Consider the following 27,640-nt stretch of genomic DNA (forward strand, 5'->3'; position numbering starts at 1 on the left):
CGTGTCTGATGCACTTTCCACTATGGCGCCCAGTTTGCAGTCGTCTGCAAACTTTGTCAGCCAAAGTCCTCCCATGTTGGCCTGTACTTCTGAGAAGTAGATGCCGAACAATAGGGGGCCAAGGACCGAGCCCTGTGGGACACCACTTGTGACCGGCTTGGAGTCTGACATAGCGCCAGCAACTCTAACCCTGTGGGTTCTGACCTTAAGCCAGTTTGCAACCCATCTTGTGACATATGGGTTTACATTTAAGCTGGTAAGTTTTTCTACAATACCCGAGTGGGGTATTGTGTCGAAAGCCTTTGCAAGGTCAAGGTAGGCTGTATGGACTGCCTTTCCCTCATCAATGGCCTTGGGGACTGTTTCGAAGAAGTCGACCAAGTTCAAAAGGCATGATCTGCCCTTGACGAAGCCAAACTGTTTCGGGTCCAATGTCTGCAAGTCCCATATATCTTTGTTTATGAGCTCCATTATGATCCTTTCCATAGCTTTGCAGACTAGACTTGTTAAGCTTATGGGGCAGTAATTACCAGGGTCCGTAGAGGCACCGCCTTTGTGGAGTGGGACCACAGTTGCCGTACGCCACTCCTTGGGCACGTATCCTGTGGTAAGGCTGAGATTAAACAGCTGCCTTATGTGCGGGTTTAATTCCTCATTTAGCTCGTGTAGCACACAGCCGGGGACACCATCCGGTCCCATTGATGCTGTGTTTTTAGCTTTAGAGAGAGCAGCTTTCACCTGCGCATTTGAGATGTCTGGGAGGCTACACTCCGCTGGGATAGTTATCTCTCCTTTAGGGGAGGGGGGTGAAGTTTGCACTGAACCTGTCTGCCAGTATGTTGGCAATGTCTGTGGGTTCAGTGATTTTTGTATCATTTTGGACTAATTCTGAGCATATCTGGGAGTTTCCACCCAGGTTCCTAACATAGCTGAAAAAGGCCTTATGATTGTCCTTTGAACCCATGGCAATTTTTCTCTCAAAATTGGCCTTAGTTGATTTTATGAGTGCTCGTATTTTTTTACTAATAATGATCAGGGGTGACTTCCTTTTATGGATTTTGTTCTATCATGTAATAGCTTTCTCCTCTTATTGTAAAGTTTGTTAATGGCTGGGGTCCACCAGACTGGACGTTTGCCCTTTGTGGAAAGAGTCTTGGTTTTATTTGGGATTGCCTGATCCATGCAGTCCTGGAGGTGTTCATAGAAGGCATTTGTAAGGGCTTCCGCAGCTTGGGTTGTGGTTTCCACTGGCTCAGGGGCCTTGAAGGATACCACACCAGTCTTGAGTAGTGTGAAGTTTACTTTAGAGAAGTTCTTCACTGTGGTCTTTTTTGTTTGGGGTGGGGGCGGGATGTGGATTTCCAGTGAGATAAGTTTATGATCAGATCTCACCAATGAGGGATATACTTCCGGTGTGGAGCATTTTGTCCCCATGTTTGTGATACTGAGATCTAGTATATTTTCTCCTCTCGTGGGAACAGTGACTAGCTGTTCCATGGCATTTGAATTTATGAACTCCAGGAACCGTTGGGCTAGAAAGTTAGGGCTTGAGTAATGTTCCCAGTCTATATTCGGGTAGTTGAAGTCACCCAATATGATGGTGTTTGGAGATACATTTATACCCTCTAGTGTCTTCAGGAAGGCTGTGTGGGGTTCCTGAGTTTGAGAGGGTGGCCTGTAGCATGCTACAATTTGTAGAGCAGTTTTGCCTATGGTTAGTTGCACCTGGATGGTTTCCAAGCTTGTGCATTGCCACCAACCTGGAGGTGTGGGTATCCTTTATGAATATGGATACACCCCTCCTTTTGTGGTGTGGTCCGGGTTTTGGGGCGGAACGCATGATATGAGGTAAAACCTAATAGTGCCGGGGTGCTCTCAGGAGCCTTGAACCAGGTTTCAGTTACAGCACAGACATCGATGTTCTCCATACTGAGAAGGGCCTCGAGTGCGTGCATTTTGAAATTTAGACTTCTGGCATTGAGCAGCATTACCCTCAGTTTCTTCCCATTTTTGTTTTCTAGGGTGGTAGGTTTAGAATTTGAGCCTTGCCTGAAAAAGGCACTATGGGGGTGGCAAGAGCCTTAGCCAATATCCGGAATCCCAGGGGTGACAGGTGCAAGCCGTCCCTTGCGAAGCAGCGTGGCTTGTCAACCCAGGCAGACAGACACTGGATCCCCTTTGAATGACACCAGACATTAAGCCAATTGTTAAAGCTGATCATCTTGTCTCTATATTGTGGCATCATTCTTGGTGAAGGAAGGATACTGCTCAGGGTCAGGATCATACCTGCCTGGGCTACATAATCAGAGAGCTCCTCTATGTCTCTTTTCATGTAGTCCAGGGAGGTACGTCTCAGGTCGTTCACACCAGCATGGACAATGACTGTGTCATATTTGTACTTGCCGTGGAGTGAACCGAGTGCTTGTGTTATGTGGCGGATTCTAGCGCCCGATAGGCAGCTTACTGTGACCCTCTCCTTGTTCAGCCTGGTGAGTGGGACGTCAGTGTGTCTGACTATGGAGTCACCTATGACAAGTATGTTTGGTGTTGTATTTGGCCTTAAGGGCTGTGACTGCTTTGCACACTGATTTTGTGGTTTGTGTGTTGCTTGTGGGGTGTCTTGAGGTAGCAGTTGTTTGGGTGTCTGCTTTGGAGGCCTCTGCTGTTTAGGTAAATTTTTACTCAGAGCCTCCGAGTATGTCTTTGTGTGTTTATGTGTTTGATTCAGTGGTGTGGTAGCATTATGTGAGGCTGGTTTTGTGGTGTGTTACTGATAACAGCTTGATGCTATGTACTCCAAACTTGTTCCAAGTGAGGCATCACAATAAACCACAAGAAATCTCATCTTCAGCCTTCTCGGTCTCTAGAATTCATTGGAGCCATTTCCATCAGTGTCAGTGATGCATCTTTGCCACTGTCAAGGGCTCGAATTATCCACTTTCAAGTCACCAGAATAATTCAGAGTTCATTCATACCAGCCCGCCAAGTATTACAAACTGTAGGGTCCATGTCGCCCACAATAGTTCTGCTCCCATTAGCAAGGTGCCATATGAGAATTCTGCAATGGCCATTAGCAACCCAGTGGTCCATCCTGCATCAGTCCTTCTCCACCAAGATCAGCATATCTCCAGCCTGCACACAGTACCTTTGGTGGTGGATTCACTCAGGTCAAATATTACAAGGTCATCTATTCATCCTCCCTCATCCCAAGGCCATAGTGACCACAGATGCTTCCTAGATTAGGTGGGGGTCATTTCTTCAGGAAGACTGTTCACGGCATTTGGTTCCCCGAAGAGGCCAATTTGCATATCAATGTGCTGGAGATAAGAGCAGTACTCCTTGCACTGCATGTGTTTCAAGACTCTCCTTATTCTCCTATTGCCATTCAAATGGACAACATGTTGGCTGTATAATACATCAGCAAACAGGGTAGGGCCAGGTCTTATCCCTTATGTTGAGAAGCCCTGAGGGTGTGGCAATGGGCAATATCTTCAAATCAATTTCTGATAGCAATGCATATACTGTGGAAATCCAACGTAATAGCAGACAAGTTGAGCAGGTCCATTTTATTACCTCACAAGTGGTCTCTCACCAGAAAAGTGCAGAGATGATTTTCCACCAGTAGGGCCAGCCATGCTGTGACCTTTTTGCATCCCCCTGAACAAGTGCAGCAGGTTCTTCACCCTAATTCCTTTACTGGGTGAGTCACTGAGAGACACTCTCCTTCACGACTGGCGCCCGGATCTCCTCTTTGCTTATCTCTCAACTCCCTTAATCTCCAAAGTCTTACAGAAAGCATATCGTTTGAAGAGCAAATTAATCCATGTTGCCCCTTATTGGCCTCAAAAGATCTGGTTTTCCTTTCTTTGACCTCATCTAGTTTGCCAGCCTTGGATTCTGGATCCAATTCCAGATATCATATCTCATCCAACAGATATGACTCACCTGGACATTGTGGGCCTAAGTTAACCGCATAGTTTCTCCAGTTCCATTAATAGCTAGACAACCAATGCTCTCATCCCCAGTACAACACATTCTCTTATCTTTGCACAAGGCTTCTACCAGGAAAATTTACAAGAGCAAATGGAAAATGTTTGCGTTTTGGGCACAACAGCATGACACGGACTCTTTTTTAGTACCATTTCATAAGATCCTGGAATTCCTGACTTGCATTTTTAATGAGGGGGCTAGTCCTTCTACAGTTAAGGTTCCTCTAGCTGCTATCTCCAATTTCCATGTCAGAATGGATAATGCTGCTCTAGCATCTTCACTTCTTTGTAAAGCCTGTATAAAAGGAGTTTTTTTTTTACTGAAGCCCCCTTCAAGGATCCTACTCCACCCTGGGACCTTACCATAATGTTATGCGCACCTTTTGAACATGGAGTGACATGTGAGCTATGAAATCTGACTTGGAAAGCAATTTTTCTCATAGCTATAACTTTGGATAGAAGAGTATCAGAGCTAAAAGCCTTATCTTTTAAGCCTCCTTATTTAATATTTCACAAGGATAGGGTGTCTTTAAGAACCAATCCTTCCTTCCTTCCTTAGGTGGTGTCAGGATCTAACATTAATCAAGCCATTAATCTCCCTGTATTTTTCTCAAATTTCTCAAACAAAGGAGAATACATGTTACATTTAGTGGATGTACATAGACAATTACGTTTTGTATCTGTACAGATCTGACAAATTTAGGAAATCTGACTGGCTATTTGTATCATTTTCAGACACCAGTTTAGGTCAACCAGTTTAGAAAGTAACTTTATCAAGCTGGGTAACTGATTGTATCTCCTTTGTCTATAACAAGTTAGGTTTGGTTCTTTGAAAACCTTTGAAGGCCCACTCAACTAGGTCCATGGCAACTTTATCAGCCTTCCTGTCTAGAGCTTCTTTTGATGATATTTGTGCAGCTGCGAGTTTGGCTAATCCGCATAATTTTATTACTCATTACAAATTGGATCTAGTCTCTAGGGGAAGAGCAGCCTTCATCTCTCCAGTTCTCAGGAATATCCTTCCTTAGAGTCAGCTTGGGATTCAGGTAGCTGGGCCTCTGTCCCAGAAGTTGAGTAATGAATGAAAATTGACAACATCAGATAAATAAGTTATGTACTCACCATAACATTCTATCTGTGCTGTCCATTTTCATTCTTCCTCATTTCCCCTCCTTCCAGTCCCCCCCTCTACAATTTTTCTGTGATGACTTCTGGTAAGCTGGGAAAGTGACTTTGGAGCCAACTTCCTTTTTCCTTGAGCTCCAGAAAGTGATTCACATATTATTTGTAATATAGTAATGTTTTACTATAGGAAGCAGCAAACAAGATATGGAGAGGGAGGGAAACTACTGCATTATGGGTAAGGAAGGAGCTCGAGAATTTGTGGTTTCCGTGAGCTGTAGAACAGTGGACAAATCTGATCTGAACCCAGAGGTTGAAGAAGAATGAAACTGGACAACACAGATGGAATGTTATGGTGGGTGCATAACTTTTTTTGGTTTGTTATGCAATCTCCTGTTGTTCATTTAAAATGCACTGCTGTATCTAGTATCTGTGATGGTTATTAAAAGCTAAATAACTAAATGTTAGAAAAAACTGACAATTTAATTAAGTTCAAATAATTATATTTAAATCAGCTATATTCAACAGACTTTAAACCTGAGCACTTGTATTACTAAACTTTTTTGCTCACTGTTTTAGATCGAAAGAGTGTGACTTTTAGTGATAATGATTTAGACAGAGAAGAGTGTTCTCCAAATCTGTTTGAGGACTCCCTTGATTCAGTAAAAGAAGATGAGTTTGAAAAGGTAAGATTCAGGTACAATAAAATCACTTTTGGCTTTGCTAAGTATAGGATGAAACCAAAAATTCTCATATCTCTAAGTATGTTGCTTGTTGTTTCAAAGGGAAAAAAATCACCATTCATCAAGATTTTCTGGATTTTGTTACCCAGTGGCTGCATCATCTATCTAGTTTTGGCTTTCACGAATAAGAATGTAATTAAGGACAGTATAGTTATAGAAAAATTGCATTAAATTTATATTAATGTGTAACTAAGCAGCTAGTGTTGCAGCACCATATGCAAATGTTGTATTTGAAAGCAGGGCCTATGCTAATGATGCCCCTTAGGAGGTTTGAAGAGCTGAGTCTTTTGGATGCTTGTGCAGTATGGAGGTCCTACCCTGCATTCTATGCATGTTAACCAAAGGGTAGTGTAGAATTCTTGTAAGTGTTAGCTGATAGATAGGTAGGGCATGCACCTGTGAATTTTAGTAGGGTATTCTGTAGGATAGCTTCCTTGTATGCAGATTACCAATCCTGGTAAGTAGTACTGAATGGATATATGGTTAAAGGTCTATGAATGCTCTCTCTCTCTCTCACTGTCTCCCTCTTGCTTTCTCTTTCCCACTGACTCTCACATGTGTGTGTGTCTTGTTAATGTTGAGTAGGAGAAGTCTAGAGTGTTTATCTGTGTATGACTGGCTGCCCAGACAAGCAATTCATAGTAAGAAGTCAAATATTAATACAGTTGAGTTTGTCATTGCATAAATTTTAGGAGGAAATTTTTTAAGACCTTGTACATAGCATGGTCTTGAAATTATTGATGTAAATATGAACAAGCAATATTGGTGCCTAGATGTATCAGTAGGAGTTAACTGCAGATGCACTTGGAGGCATCAGTCGGATGTAATGATTGGCTGTGAATCCTGGCCATGGTCCTGCTTCAGCATATCTTTTGGTCAGATCTTCACTTAAACTTCTCCTGTTTTTGGAGCAGAGGCATTAAAAAGTGATTTTGTGTCATATTATTATTACTGCATTTTGGGAAGCAAAACATCTTTACTATCACTGACTTCAAGAGAATCTTCATCTAGGCTATTGATCTGTGAACATCATAAGAAGCATGAAGCTGGGAGTGTATGGAATCCAAAAAGTAGTCTGTCAGAAATGAGACCTCACTTTATATGCTTAGATATTAAGTTCTTTTATCGTCTACACATCATCAAGGACTTCAACAGAACTAAAATAATCCACCAAAGGTCTGCTTATAAAATAGCTCATTCACACATAAATAATTAAATCATATAAAAACTACATTTTCATTGGCCTAGGCTAATTAAGTGACAAACTGACAACAGTTGCCTGTCAGGATATACTAAAAAAGAAAGCAAGAAAGGCATTTTTTGACAAACACAACATAGCATCATAAATGTTAAATATGTACAATATTACAGTTACGTGTAAGTATGTTATGCATGTATTTTACATTAATTACCAAAAAAATCCAAAATAGTCCCATATACACATGCAATAACAATATATATAAAAATACACATGTAAATGTGTATTAAACTCCATAGAAAAGTACAGTTTTGCAGCCCTTATCTTGGTGACTAGTAAAATCAATATACTATCATTTAGACTAAGGGGATTTATGGCATTAAGCTTCAATTGCCAATGCATCACCCTATATTTTACTTTAGTCTCCCAACTGCTACATCTAGGGTTAATAATAATTTTCTCAATAATGCTTGTATAATGATTTATCAGATGACTTCCTTAGTATATCATAATTGCACTCATTACCTAATACATTGTCTCTTCACCAAACGTCTTAGAAGTACTAAAGGGTGAAAGATTTTGTAATGCAGATATGCATTGCTAAAGGTGGTTTTCTATAAATACTACAACAGAACCCTGAACTTGTAACAGTAATGGTGGTATCCAGATAATTGAGAGTAGATCTATTAAAATGAGAGTTGAATTTTAAAAATGTAATATAATTATTCAAATAATGAATCAACTAAGTCATCATGGCCATCCCACAAAGCAAAATATCAATTGTGACACTAAAGGAGTTGTAGACATTGCAAAATGCTCTACTTGTCCAGGTTTCTATATTGGTAAAACAGAACATTATTTTAGGAAAAGGATTTACGAGCACAGTTATGATATACTAAGGAAGTCATCTAATAATTCATTTTACAAGCACTCAATGATTTGTTCCATATTTAAAAAGTTTTGTTTTGCCATTATTGAGAAAATTCATATTAAATTCTAGAGGTGGCATATGGGAGACTAAATTAGAATACAGAGAGTTGTACTGCCATTAAAGCTTAATGCTATACCCTCCCCCTGGTTTAAATTATAGTATATCTATTTTACCAATCCTCAAAATAAGGTCTGCAAATGTGTAATTGTTTTTTTTTTTATTTATCGAGTATAGAAGTTTAGTATATATTTATATGCATTTGATACATACATATGTTTTTTTTTTTTTTTATGTATTGTTATTGCCTGCTTGTATGGAATGCGCTTATAATTTTTTTGGTAATTAATATAAAACACATACAAAATATAATGTACTTAAGCATATGGTAATATTTTACATATTCTTACATATATAAAAATTACTTATAATGCCATGCTCTGTTAGATATAAAATGCCTTTCTTTCCTTGAATGTCTTGATAAGCAACTGTTGTTAATTTGTAAATCAATTAGTCTTGGCCAATGAAAATGTATTTTTTACACAATTTAAGTATCTGCTTTATAAGCAGACTTTTGGTGGATTATTTTATTTCTGATTAAGTCCTTGATGTGCAGAAAACAAAAGCACTCAACTTTTAATCAATAAAATTTAAGTAATATCTAAGTGTATACAGAGACTAGTCATTATTGACTACTTTTGGATTCAATACACACACAATTTTTGGTATTTGGCCTTTTTGTGGAGTGTGTTCATTTTGTGTTTGGTTCTAAATCTGAAGAAGCCTAACCATGCATTCCCATGGTAGTTTTTAGCCCTTACATTTTACATACGAATGACCAAGATAGAAGCCGAACAAGGGTTTGTTGGGATATTTGCATGTCTCTTCTATTAATGAGGGGCAGGGGTGCTAAAGGGGGGTTGAATTTGTAGTTATGCATCCATTTGTCTAAATTATATTTGAACGGAGTAAGGGAAGAAATTTTTTATGTGGGTTGGAGGATGTTTCCATAAAAATGGTATTATCTGGGATACATACCTAACCCTACAACATGTTCTCTTTATTTTGCAAAAGAGATTGAGATCCATTGAGCAGGACTTTATGTTACCATTGGAGATGCAAATGTGTAATAGTTCTATAATCAAGGCAGAGGTTGCCTGTAAGTAGCCTGTATGATACTGAGAACAGGGACATGACTTTAAGATAGCTTGAATAGTTATTATAACTTAGGCCCTTGATTGTTTTTAGTGAGACAGCATTATGGTTGTTCTATTTGCGACAAGTATTTGGACAAGTACATAATGAAAGGGGCATATACTCAATGGTCGTCTTAATGAGTGCAGAGTACAGTAGAACAATTACATTCTTATATCTGGATGTAATGCCTTTAGATATAAGATGTGTGATAAAAAGGACTTCCTTGGAACAGTGAATACATGGTGATCAAAGAACAGTTAATTGTCGACAAAGGTTTCCAGATCCCTAACTATGGGATTAATTTTCAGGAATATGTTGTCAGTGTGATAGTTACAGTGGAAGTTGTGCTTGCTGAAGGATACAATTATAAACTTCTTCGCATTTAGTTTTAGTCTACTGTTTTGACACCAGGTCTTTTTGGTAGATCTTGGTGGCCTCTGGGTAGTTTATGATGGCACTAAGCTTGCACTCGTCTGTAATTAAGTTATTATCAGTTATCTTTTCTCAAGTTTGTCAGTGGACACATAGTTGCCTTCTCTCTATTTTTAATATGTTTTGTTTCTTGTTACCAATTATGCTGAATTTTTGATTATTTTAAGTTATAAATCAAAGACAAAGACTGCAATAGCTAATCAGTACAGCTGATGTCAGGGTAGACACTGCCCCAGCTACCATTGTCTTCCAAGGGGCATTTCTCTTTACAAGTAAATTTTATACAGAGAAACAACATCATAAATAAAAATAAAGCATAAAAAACAGCATATAATGTACTGATGTGATTATAACATGTAACTTTCATGCACAGAATGAATATGAAGTCATCAGTTATTGCCAAAATAAATTGCCAAACTAACAATGTGTACACTGATTAAGAACTACTACTCACTCCTCCTTGCTTTCTGCAATTCCATTTCCCCTCCTTATCTTCGTTGTTTGGTGCACAATACTATTCTCTAGGTTTGGATATCTATATTACTAGCCAATCATAATCTATATCGGCTCATCCAGATTTCCAGATATGTCATTCATAGAGGCCTGCTTGTAGACATTCCCTCTCATCACAATATACTATCCATAAATATTCCTCATTATATCACTGTTGCAGTAGCCTAAGCTACATGGGTTATATCCTGCCAGTGATATGACAGCCAGCCAACTTCGGGACTAAGATTTGAGGTTTTGAAGATTCTCATTACAAAATTACCATAAAACTTTTTTTTTTTTTTTTTTTTTTTTTTATTTAGTCAGGTTGTATCACTGACATTCCAAGACTTTGTTTCCTGCTTTTCGTATTCTTTTTCGGTAGAGACATGGACCTCCCTGATCAGCAACAAGAAAAAAATTCATATGGGGCATTCTGGCTTTAGGCTAGCTTCTCTTCACCGCACCCACTGATGAGTGACTTTGCTGTGGCTCTTTCAGGTACCTTGGATTGTTCATTGAGTTCTCTTGATCCCTTTGGTATTGCACCCCAAGAAGAGGAGAACAATTGAGAAACAAGCACATCCTCTGTCATTGTTTGGTTGTCCTCTTCGGACAATTTTGACCCAGACTTGGCATTGTTGGAGGAGGGAACAGATGATGCTCTTCTGCCAAACTATCCTAAGGACATTAATTTCTGGGGAAGGGACCAGTCTTAGGGTCGGTCTTTTCTGGGGTGATAGAAAGTCAGACATTTTTCTTCTCCTGTTTCACACAGAATTGTCAGGAAAGATTGGCTGGATTTTGCTAAGGGTTTATTTCAAGTCTTTCAGTCTTCGAATTCTGTCTTTCAGGAATAAAAGAAAAATATTTTTCTCACTCTCTCTCTCATATTCTGATTCTCAGTTTGAGGGACAGGAATTAGATTTAGATTGTGCTTTTCAACTTCCTACACCACAGGAGTGGAGAATTCAGACTGTGAAGAAAGTTTTTCATCAGATTTCCTTCCTGAAGAGTTATCTTTTTCCGAAATATTTTCCAGAATGAAGGAATTGTTTCACTGGGAGCAAAACCAAATACCATAACCTTAGCAAAGATGTTATATGACTTATTACTGGTGAATTTTCCTCAGCTTGCAGCTGTTCTTCCTCTCTGGACAGCATCAGATGATGTTTTTTATGACAGCCACCAGTTTGTCTGACAGTAGCCTCCTGCCTCCAGGAAGTCTGATACATTCTATAGGGATCCAGAAACCCAAAAGTTTTTCTTTTTCATACCCTAGATCAGGCCCTACAGTAATTTCTCTGTCAAAATCAGCTATCCCTATTACTTCTGACACACATGTGAAAAAGTTTACAGTTCTTCCACCTTGGCCCTCAGAATAGAGACTTGTCAGACTTGCATGTCCAAGTTTCTGCTGGCCTCTTTTGATAGTTTGAGAAAGTTAACTGCCGAATTAATGTCTTCAGAGACAGACTTAAGACATCTCTGGATTCTTTGATATTCGGTGTATATCAGGTAACCAAACATGATTTAAATGTTTTTAGATACTTCTGATGCTGTATTCAGAGCAGCTGATACTGGATCAGATAAGAGAGGATTTGTCTGGTTGCATTTCCAAAATTTACCAGAGGATGTTAAAGTTAAGATACTGAATGGAATTTGGTCATTCCTGTCCTGAGGTCCTTAAAAGATTTCATGAAAGGAGAAAGTAAATACAATATGAACTTTTTCCTTCCATATCAGCTCCCTTTTATAGGAAACAAAAAAAAAAAAAACAAAATTGAGCAAACAGTGATCGGTATGTTCAAAAAAGAAGGGAAGATTCTTTTAGAATCAAGGACGGTCTAAAAAATTTAGACTGACTGTATGCCCCTTCACATGTTTTCCCTTCCCCACCTTGACGTTCCAGTAAGGCTGTCCAAATGTTTAGGTCTTTATTTCCCTCTGTGCAACATAACTTCAGACACTTGGGTTCTGATAGTGATTCAAAAAGGTTATACCTTGCAGGCAGTGGGACTCCCTTCCTTCTTTTCTTAGGATTTCTCTGCATTCATCCTATCAAACCTTTTTATTTCCTCCTAGCCTATGTCAGGTACGGAAAGGATTATTTTCAAGAATATTTCTGGTACCAAAGAAAAGAAGGAACAATTACTGTGATTCAAAAAGGTTATACCTTGCAATGGGACTCCCTTCCTTATTTTCATAGGATTTCTCTGTATCCATCCTATCAAACCTCTCTATTTCCTGCTATCCTATGACAAGTATGGAAAGGATTATATTTAAGAATCTTTCTGGTACTGAAGAAAGAGGGAACTTGGAGACTTTTATTTTATTGCTTTTGATTATTAGTATAGTCTGACTAGGTAAACAAGCCCCTTTCCAACAGAAATACTGGGAGAAAAGCTCCACAATTACAAGAAATTCGTACACACATTGTAAAAACACACAATAAAATACACCTTAAATACAGTATTATATCAAGTGATAATATTTAGCAGCAGAACATGTAAAAGCAAAAAAGGTATACTGATTGCAGCCCGAGGAAGTAGTAGAGCTACAATTTGAACAGTAGAAAATTATAAACACAACAACATTTGCAAGACATGTTTAGGTTGAGTGCAGTATACAGAAATATTTTTTGGAAAAAGGAGAGAAGAAAAGGCGGAAGATGACTGTAGGGGATGACTGCATCCCTCATGATGAATTTTCTTCCTCAAGTTAGTAGAATTTTACATGGAACAATTACTGATACTGTACAGCCAGTCTCTGACATCTGCCAGGAAATCTCTCAAGATTCTGGGTTTCATGGCCTCTACAATTCTCATGATTTGTTTGGCCAAACTTCACATGAGGAAAATTCAATGATTCCTCAGTCAGTTTGGATCCAACAACAGTATCCTCTGTCATTTCAGATTCCAACAAGTGGGATAGACTGTAACACATTAATTCCAATGAAATGATGGCTCTAATAAATGCTCACTAATCTCTAAATCATCTTAGGGTTCCAGGTGTTGCACTATTAATACAGACAAAACCCCAGTGATGTGGTACATAAAAATGGAGGAAAACAGATCCTACCCCCTTTGCCTGCTAGCTGTGGTTGCTGGGATCCAGCAGCTCAGAACAGTCTATAGCTACAGGCTACTTACATTCCATCACAGCAAAATATTGTTGCAAACAAGCTTAGCGGTACCAGGACAGACCCTCGCAAATGGAAGTTGAACCCTGATAACTTCCAGGAATTGATCCCAACTGTGGGGGACTTGTAAAATAGATCTGTTTGCCTTCATTCACAAGATACAGTTTTTTTGTTTTTTTTTTTGTCCTCTTTCTGTCATGTTACCAGCCCAGCACCTCAGTGCCCCATGTCCATACCGGGTCTACCAGCCAATCTCCTTACCTTCCGACTTACTTTTGTATGTTGGGGCCTGTCATGGATCCTAGGTTGTCTTGGGAGCTTGGCTGCCTCGGCTTCCTTTCAGGTTGCATTTCTTGTATTACCTACCTACTCCCTCTTCCTCACAGAAACATGATTATGTCCAAGGTGTGGGTGTGCAATGGAGACTTTGATGCATATCTTCCCACTTCCGTGGGAGCTCAGCTAGGCCCACCCCACCTCCTGTTTGGACCATGCCTCCTCCCAAAGATATCCCGTGCCTTCACCAGGGATTGTCACAAGAGATACCCTTGTCACCACCTTCATACCAGGATAGGCATGCTCATCCTCCCCTGCCACTCCATCAGTCACCCAAGCCACTAATCAGACTGTGTAATCCAAACAAACAAATCCATACTGCAACTCAGGAAACAAACAAAGGCTCAAGGACACAAAGTCTCCAAAGCGAAAAAAAGTAAAAACAGGTTTATTACTTTGCAACTAAACAGTATGATAGAAAAATAAACGGTTAAGCACTTTTCGTCTTAATTTAGAAGTCTTCTAAATTAAGACGAAAAGTACTTAACCGTTTATTTTTGTATCATACTGTTTAGTTGCAAAGTAAAAAACCTGTTTTTACTTTTTTTCACTTTGGAGACTGTGTGTCCTTGAGCCTTTGTTTGTTCACTAATCAAACTGTGATATCCCGGGTCGTAGTCAGAGCTATATGCCTCTATGCCACCAAAGCAAGTACTCACAGCATGCAGTTAAACAAATTCTTTGCCAGGACTCCTTGCACAAAGGGCTGGAAGACAGATGCCATTTTTTTCCTGCAGCACAAATGAGAATGTTTCTATATGCCTTTTCTGCCCTTTCCTCTGATAACCACGATGCTTCTAAAGATTCAGAAAGACTTTCCTAGAATAATGTAGCCTAGGCAACAGTAGATCTCCCTTATTTTGAAAATGGCCAAGGAAAATTGCCACAAGCTTCCTGACAAGATAGACTTGCTCACACCCCAACCTTCAGATGTGAAGTTGTTCTATCGCGCCGTTCATTCTTACAGATGGGTTTGGAGCTGAACCTCGGCTCCGAGTTGGCCTACTACAAAGCTCAAAGTCTTCAGACAGCTCGAGGCCAAGTCCCTATCCCATGATGCACCTTGAGTTACCTCAGATCTTGTTTGCTGCTGCAATAGATCGGCAGTTTCCTAGCACAGCTCGGGCCAGTATAGCTTTTTTCCTAATAACTTGCTAAATTTGATATTTCTTATAATAGTTAGTGATAGTTTTCATAGTTTTACATAGTTATAACTTTGATAGCTTATTAATAGATATTTCTTCTCCTATTGGCCTTCATTTTTTATAGGCCTTTAATATTCCCTTCCCTTGTTGGTGTGCCTTTATAATATTAACATAGTTATATAGCTTTGTAGTTTAAATAAGATTATTTAAACTTTAGACAGTGTGTGTAAGTGCATTTGAATAGTTATAGTTATTTCACAGTTTTTCTTATACAGCCCATTTGTTGTTTAGGGCTTATTACTGTAGCTTAAGTTTACTATGATTCTGTGTGTGTGTGTGTGTGTGTGTGTGTGTGTGTGTGTGTGTGTGTGTGTGTGTGTGTGTGTGTGTGTGTGTATTCTCTGAGACTACAGTCCGTTACTGTACAGTACATTTTTGATACTGCAGACTTTAATATGGCTGACCAGGAGAAAGACAAGCATCCTAAGTCTGGCTTTAAAAAGTGTCCAAAATGTGGACAAAAGATGTCTGTGACAGTCACGTTAATTGTGTTTATTGTGGAGCCTTGGACTTGCAAGAAAGCTGCTCCATTTGCCATTCTTTTTCCTCCAGAGTTCTACACAAGATAAAAAGAAAACTCATAGACAGAGGACTTCTAAAATCTTCATTTCAGGAAGCTTTGAGTGACCAGGATAAATCTAGCCAGTCTCCCAAGGCTTCTTCTTCTGATGTGACAGAATCTAAAAAAACATCTTATGTCGGCTCCACAGCCTTTGGAGCTGGTCCCCAGACCTGGAACTGGTATCTGAAGTATTAAACTCTCCCGTTCTCCAGTCAGTACTTCCATCCATACATTCATCTCTGTCCTCGATCAGCCTATCCGATTTGGATGTGGATCATGTGATGCAGAAGTTGCTACAGGCACCAGCGTTTGCCAAATTTTTATTGGCTCCGACCAAAGTGGTTTCGGAGCCAAAAACTGTAATGCCATTGACTTATTTTCCTCCTCCAATGCATACCGGTGCTTCGGAGCCGGAGGAGTTGTACCTGATGATTGTTGAGCCATTGGAGCCGACGCCTGCTCCAGTGCCGTCGGTTCCGTTTACTTGGACTTCCTCAGTGCCTATTGAGGAGTCTAGGAGCTGACACCCTCCGGTCGGGTCCGGGGAGGATAGTTGGACTGACTTGTCGGTTCCGACTTTGCCTCTCGGGCCTCTGCTCGGATGAGTTTGGCTCCTACCTCTGGTTTGGAGCCCACTGTTCCTGTGCTGAGTGGATCGGTGGTTTCTTTGGATCCAGTGGTCCCTTCTCATCGGAGCAGAGATGCCTTTGAAGCAATGAGGAGAGTGATGTCCCCCAAGACATCTACAACTTCAGGTCCAACTACCTTCTCCCAAAAAGTGCCTGTGTCCACTTCTGCCTCACAGATTCTTACAAAGTGTAGAGACCCTGAGCCTCAGGAAGCCCCACTGGGTGGCTCCTGCTCTTCTGAGACCTCACCAGAAGTTTCCACTGATGAGAGAATTTGCAAGTGGAAGCACCTAGTCTCCCCACAGGAGTCTCTCACATTCGATACCGACTTAGATGAATCAGAAGGGTCCCCACAGTCCTCCTCGGAAGATATCTCATTTGCTGAGATATTCGAAATCCGTAGGCATTAGGGTGGCTGGAAGTCCACCAACCCTACTGAAGATGAGTTGGTTTTCCTGAAGGCTTTCAGGTCTCAACCTTCCACCTGTTGGGTGTCTCCGCCCTTCGATGAGCTCATGGAGCTGGTCTCACAAAGGGCGTGGGAGTCTCCGGACACCATGGAGCTTGTCCCTAGGAGGCCCAATAAATTTATTTCTGCCTCTCTGGATAAGTCTTTCCTCTCTAATAGAGTGCCAGTTGATGCCATGGTGGTGGCGGCAGCCACCAAAAAGTAGATGTCAGAAATGTCTTCCTCTATCCATCCTCCTAACAGAGACTCTAGGATCATGGATAGATATGGGAAGCGCATGTACAGTTAAGCGACTTTTGCCATGCGTTCACTGAACTATCTCACACATTTTACAAGACTGGAAAGAAACCTCCTAAAAGAGCTTGCAGATACTCTTCAGGGTACGGTAGCTGCAGGAGCTTCAGACAAATTCTCCTCCCAGCTTGCTACCCTCAGTTCCATAGTAAACTCGTCCATGCGTCTTATTTCATATGCAGCTGATGGAATGAGTAGGGCAACAGGAATTGTGGAGCCCTTTAAGTCATCCTTTGTCAACACGCCTTTTGATGGCTCGTCCCTTTTCGGGACTAAAGTTTAGGAAACTTTGACCAGGTGTGAGCAGGAAGGAAAGACTGTGTCTGCTGTTGGAGTCCATTTTTCCACCTCTACTAGACCCTACCCCAAGGGTCAAAAGGGAGGAAAGATGTGGTTCCGAACAGCCCAAGAAGCCTTTCTGGGCACACGTGGTGAACCCCTGCCAGGGGCAGAGGAGGGGGTAATAATGGAAGACACTGCCCTTTCAGCAGTGGAAGTCTGCAAAACCAGGGCGACAGAGACCAGTTCTTTGGGAAGCCCTACCAGCGTTCCTAGGAGGTGGCCTGACTGTCCTGCTGTGGAGGCGGTCAGGGGTCGCTTATCTTTGTATCCAGATGCCTGCCTCAAAATAACAAATGACAACTGGGTACAAAGTATAGTTTCCAGAGGATATTTCATTCCCTTCACCATTCCCCCTCCATTGACAACAAAAATCCCGGACGTTCCACCCAGTTGCAGGGAACAAACAACAGTAGAGGTCCAAACATTGCTAAGAAAAAGAGTCATCCAACCAGTCACAGCAGACCAGACAGGATCCGGAACTTACTCAAGATTCTTTTTAGTTCCAAAAAAGACAGAGGACTGGAGACCTATTTTGGACTTCAGCAGACTAAACAGATTTGTCAAGAAAGAAAGGATCTGAAGTAGGCAGACTTCATTTGTCTGCAACCTGTGGGTATCGGATCCGACCTTGGATCCGAGCCGGCATTTCAAAAGCTTAGGATCCGAGCTCCTAGCTCCTCCCTCTACCCATAATCCCCTGCCAAGCCATAACTGACCTCAGATTTCGTTTGCCGCGTTTCAAGTAGCAACGGATTCCTCGAGCTCCTGGCAGAATTACTGTTCAGATAAGTTTTGACAAAAAAAAAAAAAAAAAATCTTTAAAGTTTTTACTCTCTTAGTTGTGTGTGTGTTTTAGGCTTTCCTCTCTTTACCTTAAAACTTTTTCTCGGGTTTTTCGTAGTTTGTGTGAGTTTTCGTTTTATTTGTGTGTTAGGCCTAGGGTGTAATGGCAGAAGCCCCTAAGGCAGTTTTCGAAATGTACGAGTGTGGCCACAAGCTGTCCCCAGCTAATGGCCACACTCGGTCGTCATCTTGGGGTTGAACACCTGTCATCTGGTTGTACCATATGCAGGGTTCAACCCCCGAAGCTTTAAGGGAGCGGAGGTCGAAGTTAGTACTGGCGGGACTTCTCCCTCCAGATACGGCTTCGGCCTCTGCCCCTGTTAGCCAGCAAACTTCCACGGGTGCTTTGGTCTCCCTTTCCCCGGCAGGGACTCAACCTCCCACCAAGAAGCCGGAGGATAGGGAGACCATTAGAGAGAAGGAGAGACAGAAGGAGAGACATAAGGAGAGGCACCACAAACGGCGGGCCGAGACCTCAAGCTCGGCCCCTCCGTCTAAGCGGGCCTCTCCAGTGTCTTCTAGATCTCCTCCTCCTCGGCTCCATTCCCCTCGGTTCTCTTCTGGACCCGAGGAGGAGGAGGCTAGCCCTTCGGTGAGGTCTCCGAGGCGGCTCTCTAGGTCCGCTTCGGTGGCCTCATCTAGATCCACTTTCTCAATGTCAGAAGCAGACATGGACCGGATGATGAGGCGTTTCATCCAGGCCCAGATGCAAATGGGAGTGCTCTTAGCCCCCCCCCAACCGGGAGGGGCTTCGACCCCATTTTTCGCCCCCTTGGCTCCTTCTCCGACCCGTCTCCCGGGTTCGGAGCTGTCGGAGCCGGGCAGAGTTGGATCCGGGGGTGGTTCGGATCCGATTGGTCGGCGCACCTCGGATCCGATCCATCCCTTGAGTGCTTCGGGTACTTCGGACCCGACCTCTCGGAGCCGAGGGCCTAGCCTCGGATCCGAGGGAGCTGGTGTGTCTTCGACTCCGTCTAGGTCGGAGCACATCGGTCTCTCGGATCCGACGGTCTCGGCACCGGCTCCGATCCATGCGTCGGATCCGAGTGGGGGTCGGATCTCGGGGCTTAGAGAGGCCGGCTCTCCCTCAGCTTTCGACGTAGTGGAAAGGGCACTGTTGAGGACTACTGGACCCCCGGTCCCTGCCGCGGCTCCACCCCGCACTCCCTTGCAGCTGGGCCAGGCTCCCATCAGCCGGTCCCAGGGACAGCCCGCCTCGATGTCCCAAGTAGTTCCTTTGGAACATCTGGCTGCTGAAGAGGACTCCTCGGACACCCCCCCCCCCCGAGGAAGTGCCTCGGAAGTGTAAGTGTAAAAGGAGACACGTGGACTCCCCTGAGTCCATTACCGAAGACACTGACTTGGATGAAGGGGAGGGCTCCCCAAGATCACCCTCGGAGGACGTCTCCTTTGGAGACATTATGGAGATGCTTAGAATCGAGGGGGGGTGGTCTGCCCCCAAGGCCTCCTCAGACGAGTCTGTGTTCTTGGAGGCATTTGAGGTGGGCCCATCTACCTCTTGGGTGTCCCCTCCTGCCGATCCTCTGGTGGACCTTATTTCTACCAGAGCATGGAAGGAACCGGACACCATTGAGCCTGTCCCCAAGCGTCCGGATCGAATCCTGAGTCCACCGGCGGACCGCACTCATTGGAGCAAGGGTCCGCCGGTAGATGCTATGATGATGGCCGCAGCCAGAAAGAGGGAATTAGCCCAGGAAAGTCCCTCTATGCATCCTCCGAGCAAAAAGTCCCGCTCGATGGATCGCATTGGGAAGCGAGCTTTTAGTTCAGCAACCTTCTCTTTGAGAGCGCTGAACTACATGGCACATGTCATCAGGATGCAGCGGGACCTGATTAAAGAGTACGCGGCATCTCCCCCAGAGTCCATGTTGGCGGAGGACAAGCACGTGTACTCCACCCGAATGGCCACTCTCAGATCAGTTTCTAATACTTCTATGCGGCTACTTTCTCATGCAACTGAGGGAGCCGCTAGAGCTAGTGGAGCGGGCCTCGTCATGAGGCGTCAGGCCTGGCTCCGCCACTGTGACTTTGCAGAGCCCTTCAAAGCGACCATTGCGAATGCCCCCTTTGATGGTTCTGTCCTGTTTGGCAAAGCCATTCGCGAAACGTTAGTCCAGAGCGAGAAGGATGGGAAGACGCTGTCTGCCATCGGAGTCCGCTTCTCAGCTCCCCAGAGGTCCTTCTCGAAGAACCAAAAGGGACAGAAGAAGATGTGGTTCCGGAAGTCGCAGCAGTCCCAACCTGCTCCGGATAACCAGTCCTTCCGTGGCAGAGGAGGACAGGGAGGTCGCCGTCCTAGAGGCAGAGGGGCTCCTAGGAACTTTGGGTCCAGAGAACCTTTCTCTGACAGACCCACGCAACAGCCCTGAAGGGTTGCCCGGCTGTCCATCTCTGGAGGCAGTCGGGGGGCGTTTTTCGAGGCACCTGACTTCTTGGGAGTCAATCACATCAGACCGTTGGGTGCTTCGTGTGATATCCAGAGGTTATGCCATTCCCCTGAGCAAAATCCCCAGATCCCGCAGCCTCCCCGATGTACCACCCGACCAAAGGGAGGCAGCAGCTGTCGAAATCGAGCAGCTGTTAGAAAAAAGAGCCATCCAGCGCATCCCCCGAGATCAGACCGGATCAGGGTTTTACTCCAGGTTCTTCTTGGTGCCAAAGAAAACGGGGGACTTAAGACCGATCTTAGACCTTTCCCTGCTGAACCTGTCTGTAACCAAGCAAAAGTTCCGGATGGTCACTCTACAATCTATACTCCCCCTTTTGCGGGAGAACGAATGGATGTGCTCTATCGACCTCAAGGACGCATACTACCACATTCGGATGGACAGACGGTCCAGGAGGTTCCTTCGCTTCTGGCTGGGAGCCAGCCACTACCAGTTCAGGGTCCTTCCCTTTGGTCTCACCTCTGCCCCCAGGGTGTTCACCAAGGTACTAGCAGTAGTAGCGGCCCACCTGAGACTCCAGGGATTACAGGTCTTTCTGTACCTGGACGACTGGCTCCTCACGGCATCATTAAGGCATCTACTGTGCTCAGCCAGGGACTATTTCCTCCTTATAGCCCCAAGGCTGGGCATCACCATAAACTTGGAAAAATCTTTACTGCACCCCACACAACTTATAGATTTCATAGGAGGAAGGTTGAACACAAGATCAATGCGAGCCTTCCTCACTCCAGATCGACTGTCCAGCCTGAGGTGTCATATCACAGCAGTCCTGCAACCGTTTCCGACGGCGGCTTCGGTCCTGAGAGCCCTGGGTTCAATGGCAGCAGCTATTCCACTTCTTCTCCATGCTCGCTTACACATGAGGGTTCTTCAATGGACCCTACAGGTCCAGTGGTCTCCGCTGTACTCTTCTCTCAACAGCCCGATAGCGGTCAGCAAGGCATGCAGGGACTCCCTGTTTTGGTGGCTCCAGTCACCGGAGCTTCTAGCAGGGAGACCCTTTTGTGCAACATTCCCCCTAGCCACGGTGACTACGGACGCTTCTCGCCTCAGGTGGGGGGGGGGGCATTCTGCGGGCAAGATTGTCCAAGGCACGTGGAACAGTTCAGAGACCTCGTTGCATATAAATGTCCTGGAGATGAGGGCAGTGCTCCTAGCGTTGCAAGCACTTCACAGCCTTCTTCCTACAGGGACTATTGCGATCCAGACAGACAACATGTCGGTAGTCTGGTACATCAACAAGCAGGGGGGAACCAGGTCCTATCCCCTTTGTCAAGAGGCCGTGAGAGTCTGGGAATGGGCAATTTCCACCAAACGCTTTCTTGTAGCAACGCACATTCCGGGAAGGTCCAACATCCTTGCGGACAAGCTCAGTCGCACCATTCTTTCCCCTCACGAATGGTCTCTCAATCCTCTGGTAGCGAAGAAGATTTTTGCCGTCTGGGGGCAACCCTGTTGCGATCTTTTTGCTTCTCACTCAAACGCCAAATGCGACAGTTTCTTCGCTCTGCTTCCCCCACCTGGGGAATCCCCCAGAGACGCACTGGTGCATGCTTGGCCTCCCGGTCTCCTTTATGCCTATCCTCCACTACCTCTAATGCAGAGGCTCTTGCAGAAAGCCAACAGTTTGGGGAGCAGAATGATTCTCATTGCCCCGTTCTGGCCTCGTCAGCCTTGGTTCCCTTATGTATGGTCTCACAAAGTGAATCCACCCTGGATTCTGGATCCGATCCCGGATCTCATTTCCCATCCTCAAGGACTCCCGATTCCGAATCTACACACCTTGAGATTGGCAGCCTGGCTGCTCCAGTTCCATCCTTGATTAGGACTCCCGGTATCTCGTCACCTGTCAAGGCCATTTTAGTGGCGGCTCATAAACCTTCCACTAGGAAGGTTTACCGGAGCAAATGGAAAAGGTTTTCTATTTGGGCGATTCAGAACAATGTTGATCCTTTTTCGGCACCAATGTCTGTGGTACTGGACTTCTTAACAGACCTCTTTCATCAGGGGGCCAGTTCTTCCACGGTAAAGGTACAAATGGCAGCGATTTCCCATTATCATGTGGGTCATGAGTCAGCACCCCTCATGACTGCAAAACTTTGCAAGACCTTTCTTAAAGGAGTATTTCTGTTGAGGCCCCCGGTCAAAGAAGCTGTGCCACCTTGGGACCTATCCTTAGTCCTACAGGCCCTTACTGCTCCCCCCTTTGAGCCTGCAGCTTCTGTAGATCTAAAGTACCTTTCCTGGAAGACTGCCTTCTTGGTAGCCATCACATCAGCCAGAAGAGTGTCGGAACTCCAGGCTCTATGCGTCAAACCGCCTTACCTCTCCTTTTTTCCCGATAGGGTGTGCCTCAGGACCAGTCCATCTTTTCTTCCAAAAGTTTCCTCGGAATCTAATATTAACCAATCAATCAATTTACCTGTTTTTTTCCCCAACTATAAAAGCAAAGGAAAATATAAGCTGCATTCTTTAGATGTTCATAGACAATTACGCTTCTACATTCACAGAACGGCTGGTCATAGACAATCAGATCAACTGTTCGTCTCCTTTGCTAAATTTGCTATGGGTAAAGCAGTCTCCAAAGTCACACTGTCGAGATGGATTGCTAATTGTATTTTGCAGGCTTATGACACTTCAGGTAGGCCTGCTCCTCAGAGGGTTACAGCTCACTCTACTAGGGCAGTTTCCACTTCAGCCGCTTTTAAGTCCCGAGTGCCATTGGATGATATCTGTGCAGCAGCCACTTGGGCCTCGTCTCATACCTTCATTTCTCATTATAAGGTGGATGTTGTTTCCAGGGGAGAGCATCCTTTGGCTCAGCGGTGCTCCGGAACATCCTTCCATGACGACCGCCCAAGATTTAGGTAGCTGGGGACTCTGTCCCACAGGTTGCAGACAAATGAAGTCTGCCTACTTCAGATTTAGAAGTTATGTACTCGCCATAACATTCCATCTGAGTAGGTGACTTCATTTGGATGCAACCATCCCCCCCCCTCCATCCCCCTGACCTATATAGAGTAAGAGTTTATTCCTGTGTTCAGATACTTTTTATACTAGTATTCACTAGGCAAACTCAATCTGAGGTCAGTTAGGGCTTGGCATGGGATTATGGGTAGAGGGAGGAGCTAGGAGCTCGGATCCTAAGCTTTTGAAATGCCGGCTCGGATCCGAGGTCGGATCCGATACCCACAGGTTGCATCCAAATGAAGTCACCTACTCAGATGGAACGTTATGGTGAGTACATAACTTCTAATTTTGGATGGTCACGCTTCAGTCGATACTTCCTTTTTTAGGGAAAGACAATTGGATGTACTCGATAGATCTACAGGATGCGTACTACTATATAAAAATGGCCAGACCATCCAGGGATCTTCTGCGCTTCCGGCTGGGAGCCAGTCATTACCAGTTTTGAGCCCCGCCCTTTGGTCTAACTACAGTCCCCATAGTGTTCAACAAATGTATGGCAGTGGTCATGGCTCACCTGAGGTGTTTAGGATTCTAGGTGTTTCCGTACTTAGACGATTGGCTCCTCACTGCCACCACCAGGCATCAGCTAATACATGCCAGGGACACCACTCTAACTCTTTGCAATCATCTGGGCATTACCATAAATTCAGAAAAATCTGCCTTGTCGCCATCGCAACATATCGTTTTTATTGGAGCATAATTGGACACCACCACCACCACTTTAAAACTTCCAGCGGAAAGAGTCTTACTACTTTGTCAGCAAGTCCAGAACATCATATCCAGAGACAAGGCTGCAGCATCAGAAGTGCTAAAGTTGTTAGGCATGATGGCAGCCGCAATAATAGCGATACCGCTGGGTCGCATGCACATGCGGATTCTACAATGGCTGCTATTCACTCAATGGTCTTATCAAGAACTCCCAATGTCTCGTCTCATAATTGTAATAAACACATGCAAAAAAGATCTTCGGTGGTGGTTGACCTCCCTTCAAGTAACGATAGGCCGTCCTTTTATCCTACCCTCACCAGCGGCCACAGTGACCACGGACGCTTCCCTGATAGGGTGGGAGGGGCATTTTCAGGGAAGAACAGCCCAAGGCACATGGACCGAACAAGAGACTTATCTTCATATCACTGTACTGGAGATGAGAGTGCTACATTTGGCGTTGCAGTACTTTCAGGACTCTCTCCCTCTCGGGACAATTGCGATTCAGATGGACAACATATCAGTGGTCTGGTACTTGAACAAAAACAAGGCCCTAAGAGTATGGCAGTAGGCCACATCCACCGAGCGCTTTCTGATAGCAACGCACATCCTGGGGATATCCAACTTGATTGCAGACAAACTGAGCAGGAAAATTTTGTTGCCTCATGAGTGGTCCCTCAAAAAAGAGATAGCGGAGAGAATATTCCCCAGGTGGGACCACCCTTACTGCGACCTTTTTGCTTCCCACATAACACAAAATGCAGAAGTTACTTTGCCCTGATACCCCATCCGAGAGATTCCCCAAGGGACGCATTCGTACACGATTGGCCTCCGGGTCTCCTCTATGCATTCCCACCAGTTCCCTTGATACCCAAAGTGTTGCAGAAAGCAAAAGCCCTTGGAAGGACCATAATTCTAATAGCCCCTCATTGGCCTTGTCAGATTTGGTTGCCCTTCCTTCGACTTCAGCTGTTGGAAGAGCCTTGGATTCTGGATCCAGTTCCAGACCTTCTGATGCATTCGTCGGGGGCTCTTCATCCCTCTCTTCAGTCCCTAAAATTGACAGCTTGGCTGCTCCAATTCCCAGCATAGCCAGGTTCCATAACCTCTCAAACGAAACACAGCATATTTTAATATCTTCTCATAAATCCTCTACTAGGAAGTTATACCTTAGCAAATGGATGAGATTTTCTATATGGGCTTCTCAGAATAATATTGATCCCTACCAAGCCCCCATTTCCTCTGTATTAGAATTTTTGACTATGCTTTTCAATAAAGGAGCTGTGGCAGCTACAGTTTGAGTACAACTTGCCGCCATCTCTAATTTTCACCTTGGCTTTGAAGGATTGAACATAATGTCACACAAGCTATCCAAAGCCTATCTCAAAGGGACCTTTCATCTCAGACCGCCAGTGAAATCCCCTTATACCCCATGGAACCTAAATTTTATGCTTTGAAGCATTATTCTCCCACCTTTCGAACCAGCTTCCTCATATGATTTGAAATTTTTGTCTTGGAAGACTATCATTTTAGTAGCCATCACGTCTGTCCGTACAGTATCAGAGCTACAAGCCTTGTCCATAAAGCCTCCATGTTTGATTTTGCATGCTGACAGAGTGTCCCTGCGAACAAATCCTTCATTTCTACCTAAAGTTTCTACTGAAGCTAATCTTAACCAAATCATAGATTTACCAGTGTTTTTCCCCAAACATACCAACAACTTAGAGTATATGCTGCACAAGCTTGATGTTCATAGACAGCTCAGATTTTACCTGCATAGAACCAAAGAATTCAGAAAATCAGAACAACTTTTTGTTTCCTTTTCAGACTCTAGGAAAGGTATTCCAGTGGCAAAAACAACACTATCTAAATGGTTATCTGATTGCATCACCTTTACCTATTCAGCTGCCAATTTACCTTTGCAACACAAAATTAAGGCTGATTCTACTAGAGCAGTGTCCACATCCTGTTCTTTTTCTGCTAGGCTTCCTATAGACAACATTTGTGCAGCAGCCACTTGGTCAAGACCTCATACCTTTATTGCTCATTACAAAGTTGATAAAGCCTCCAGGGACAGGGCCTCCTTTGGTTCTACTGTTCTGAAAAACATACTTCCCTTGAGCCACCCGAGAAAGATGGTGCCTGGGACGCTACTCATTTGTATGAATGAACGTCGAGATAGAACAACTTCACATAAAGAAGTTATGTACTCACCATAACGTTCCATGTGAGTTGTTCACCTTGCCTTCATTCTTACTTCCCACCCTACTACTCCCTCCAGGGTTTTTCGAGGACAGAGATACTAGTTTTATCCTGGTTGCTCAGTCCTTCTATGTTTTTTTTCCTAAAGACTGATAGAATGGCACATGGTATTGTTAGACGCAGCAAACAAGATCTGAGGTAACTCAAGTTGCATCATGGGATAGGGACTTGGCCTCGAGCTGTCTGAAGACCTCAAGCTTTGTAGTAGGCCGACTTGGAGCTGAGGATCAGCTCCGAACCCATCTGTAAGAATGAAGGCAAGATGAACAACTCACATGGAACGTTGTGGTGAGTACATAACTTCTTTTTTCTTAATCTCACTGCCAGAATTATTTATTTATTTATTTAACATTTCTTTACCAGGAAAGTCCAACTTGGAACAAGCCAATTTTCAGCAGAGGCCCGGGAAGAAATAATTCAGACGCATGTCTTTTTAATGTGGGAGGAAACCCATACAAATGCAGGGAGGACATACAGACTCCATACAGAAGGCACCCCAGCTGAGGATCAAACAAAAGAACCTCTTGTTGTAAGGCTACAATGCAAACCGCTGCATCACTGTGCCATCCGGTTATATTAGGCATCTGTTTTCTGAGGATGTCTAGCAGACATTAAAGGAGGCTAAGAAACATGCTACTAGAAAATAATTGGCTAATTTGAAAAGATTTTTAGTCAGTGCCAAAGTCAGAACAGTAATCTTCAGGCTCACACTCCTGTGGTTCTACAGTATTTGTGTGAGTTATCCTTCTCTAACTGTTCTTAGTCTTTTGGCAAGAGTCTGCTTTTCTGCTCTGCCTCAAATGAAAACTTTCTTGAAAGGAGTTTTGCATATCTGCACACATAGAAGATAGTTAGCTGCTTCTTGGGATTTTAATTTTGTATTGGAGAAAATTACACTTTTTCCTTTTGAACCTACTTATGTGGCTGATTTGAAGTTTTTATCTTGTAAAACAGTGTTACTCATTGCTCTGACTTCTGCTTCTTCTCTCTTTTGGTGAGCCAGTCTTATCTAATCTTTCAGAAGGATAGGGTAACTTTGAGAATAACCCTTTATGCTTGCTTAAAGCAGTTTCAGAATTTACCTTGAGCCAGGCAATCCATCTCCCCCGTTTTCTAAGCAGAACTAAATAATGGGAAGAGAAAATTATACACACTCTGGATGTTGACAGGTTACTCAGATAGTACATTGACAAGACAAGAACCATCAGGAATTCCGATCAATTGTTTATTTTCTGTGAAGATAAGAAAAGATGACAGCTACTGTCAAAACCATCAGTCTGAAGTAGTTTACTTCATTTGGTCTTCGGTTACGGAT

The 27,640-nt window shown here is 43.7% G+C and overlaps 1 protein-coding gene across 1 annotated transcript in view; it reads left to right on the plus strand.

Moving 5' to 3' along the window:
• LOC122816787 (dynein axonemal heavy chain 8-like) overlaps window positions 1-27,640 on the plus strand; it is a 9,517,065-nt gene that overhangs the window by 3,249,269 nt on the left and 6,240,156 nt on the right. The window contains 1 exon segment of the mRNA XM_044089814.1: window positions 5,691-5,797. Within this exon segment, the coding sequence (XP_043945749.1) occupies window positions 5,691-5,797 (107 nt within the window).

Source organism: Protopterus annectens, chromosome 1.part1, assembly GCF_019279795.1.
Source record: "Protopterus annectens isolate FY-2018-M chromosome 1.part1, PAN1.0, whole genome shotgun sequence".
Taxonomy (NCBI): Eukaryota; Metazoa; Chordata; order Ceratodontiformes; family Protopteridae; genus Protopterus; species Protopterus annectens.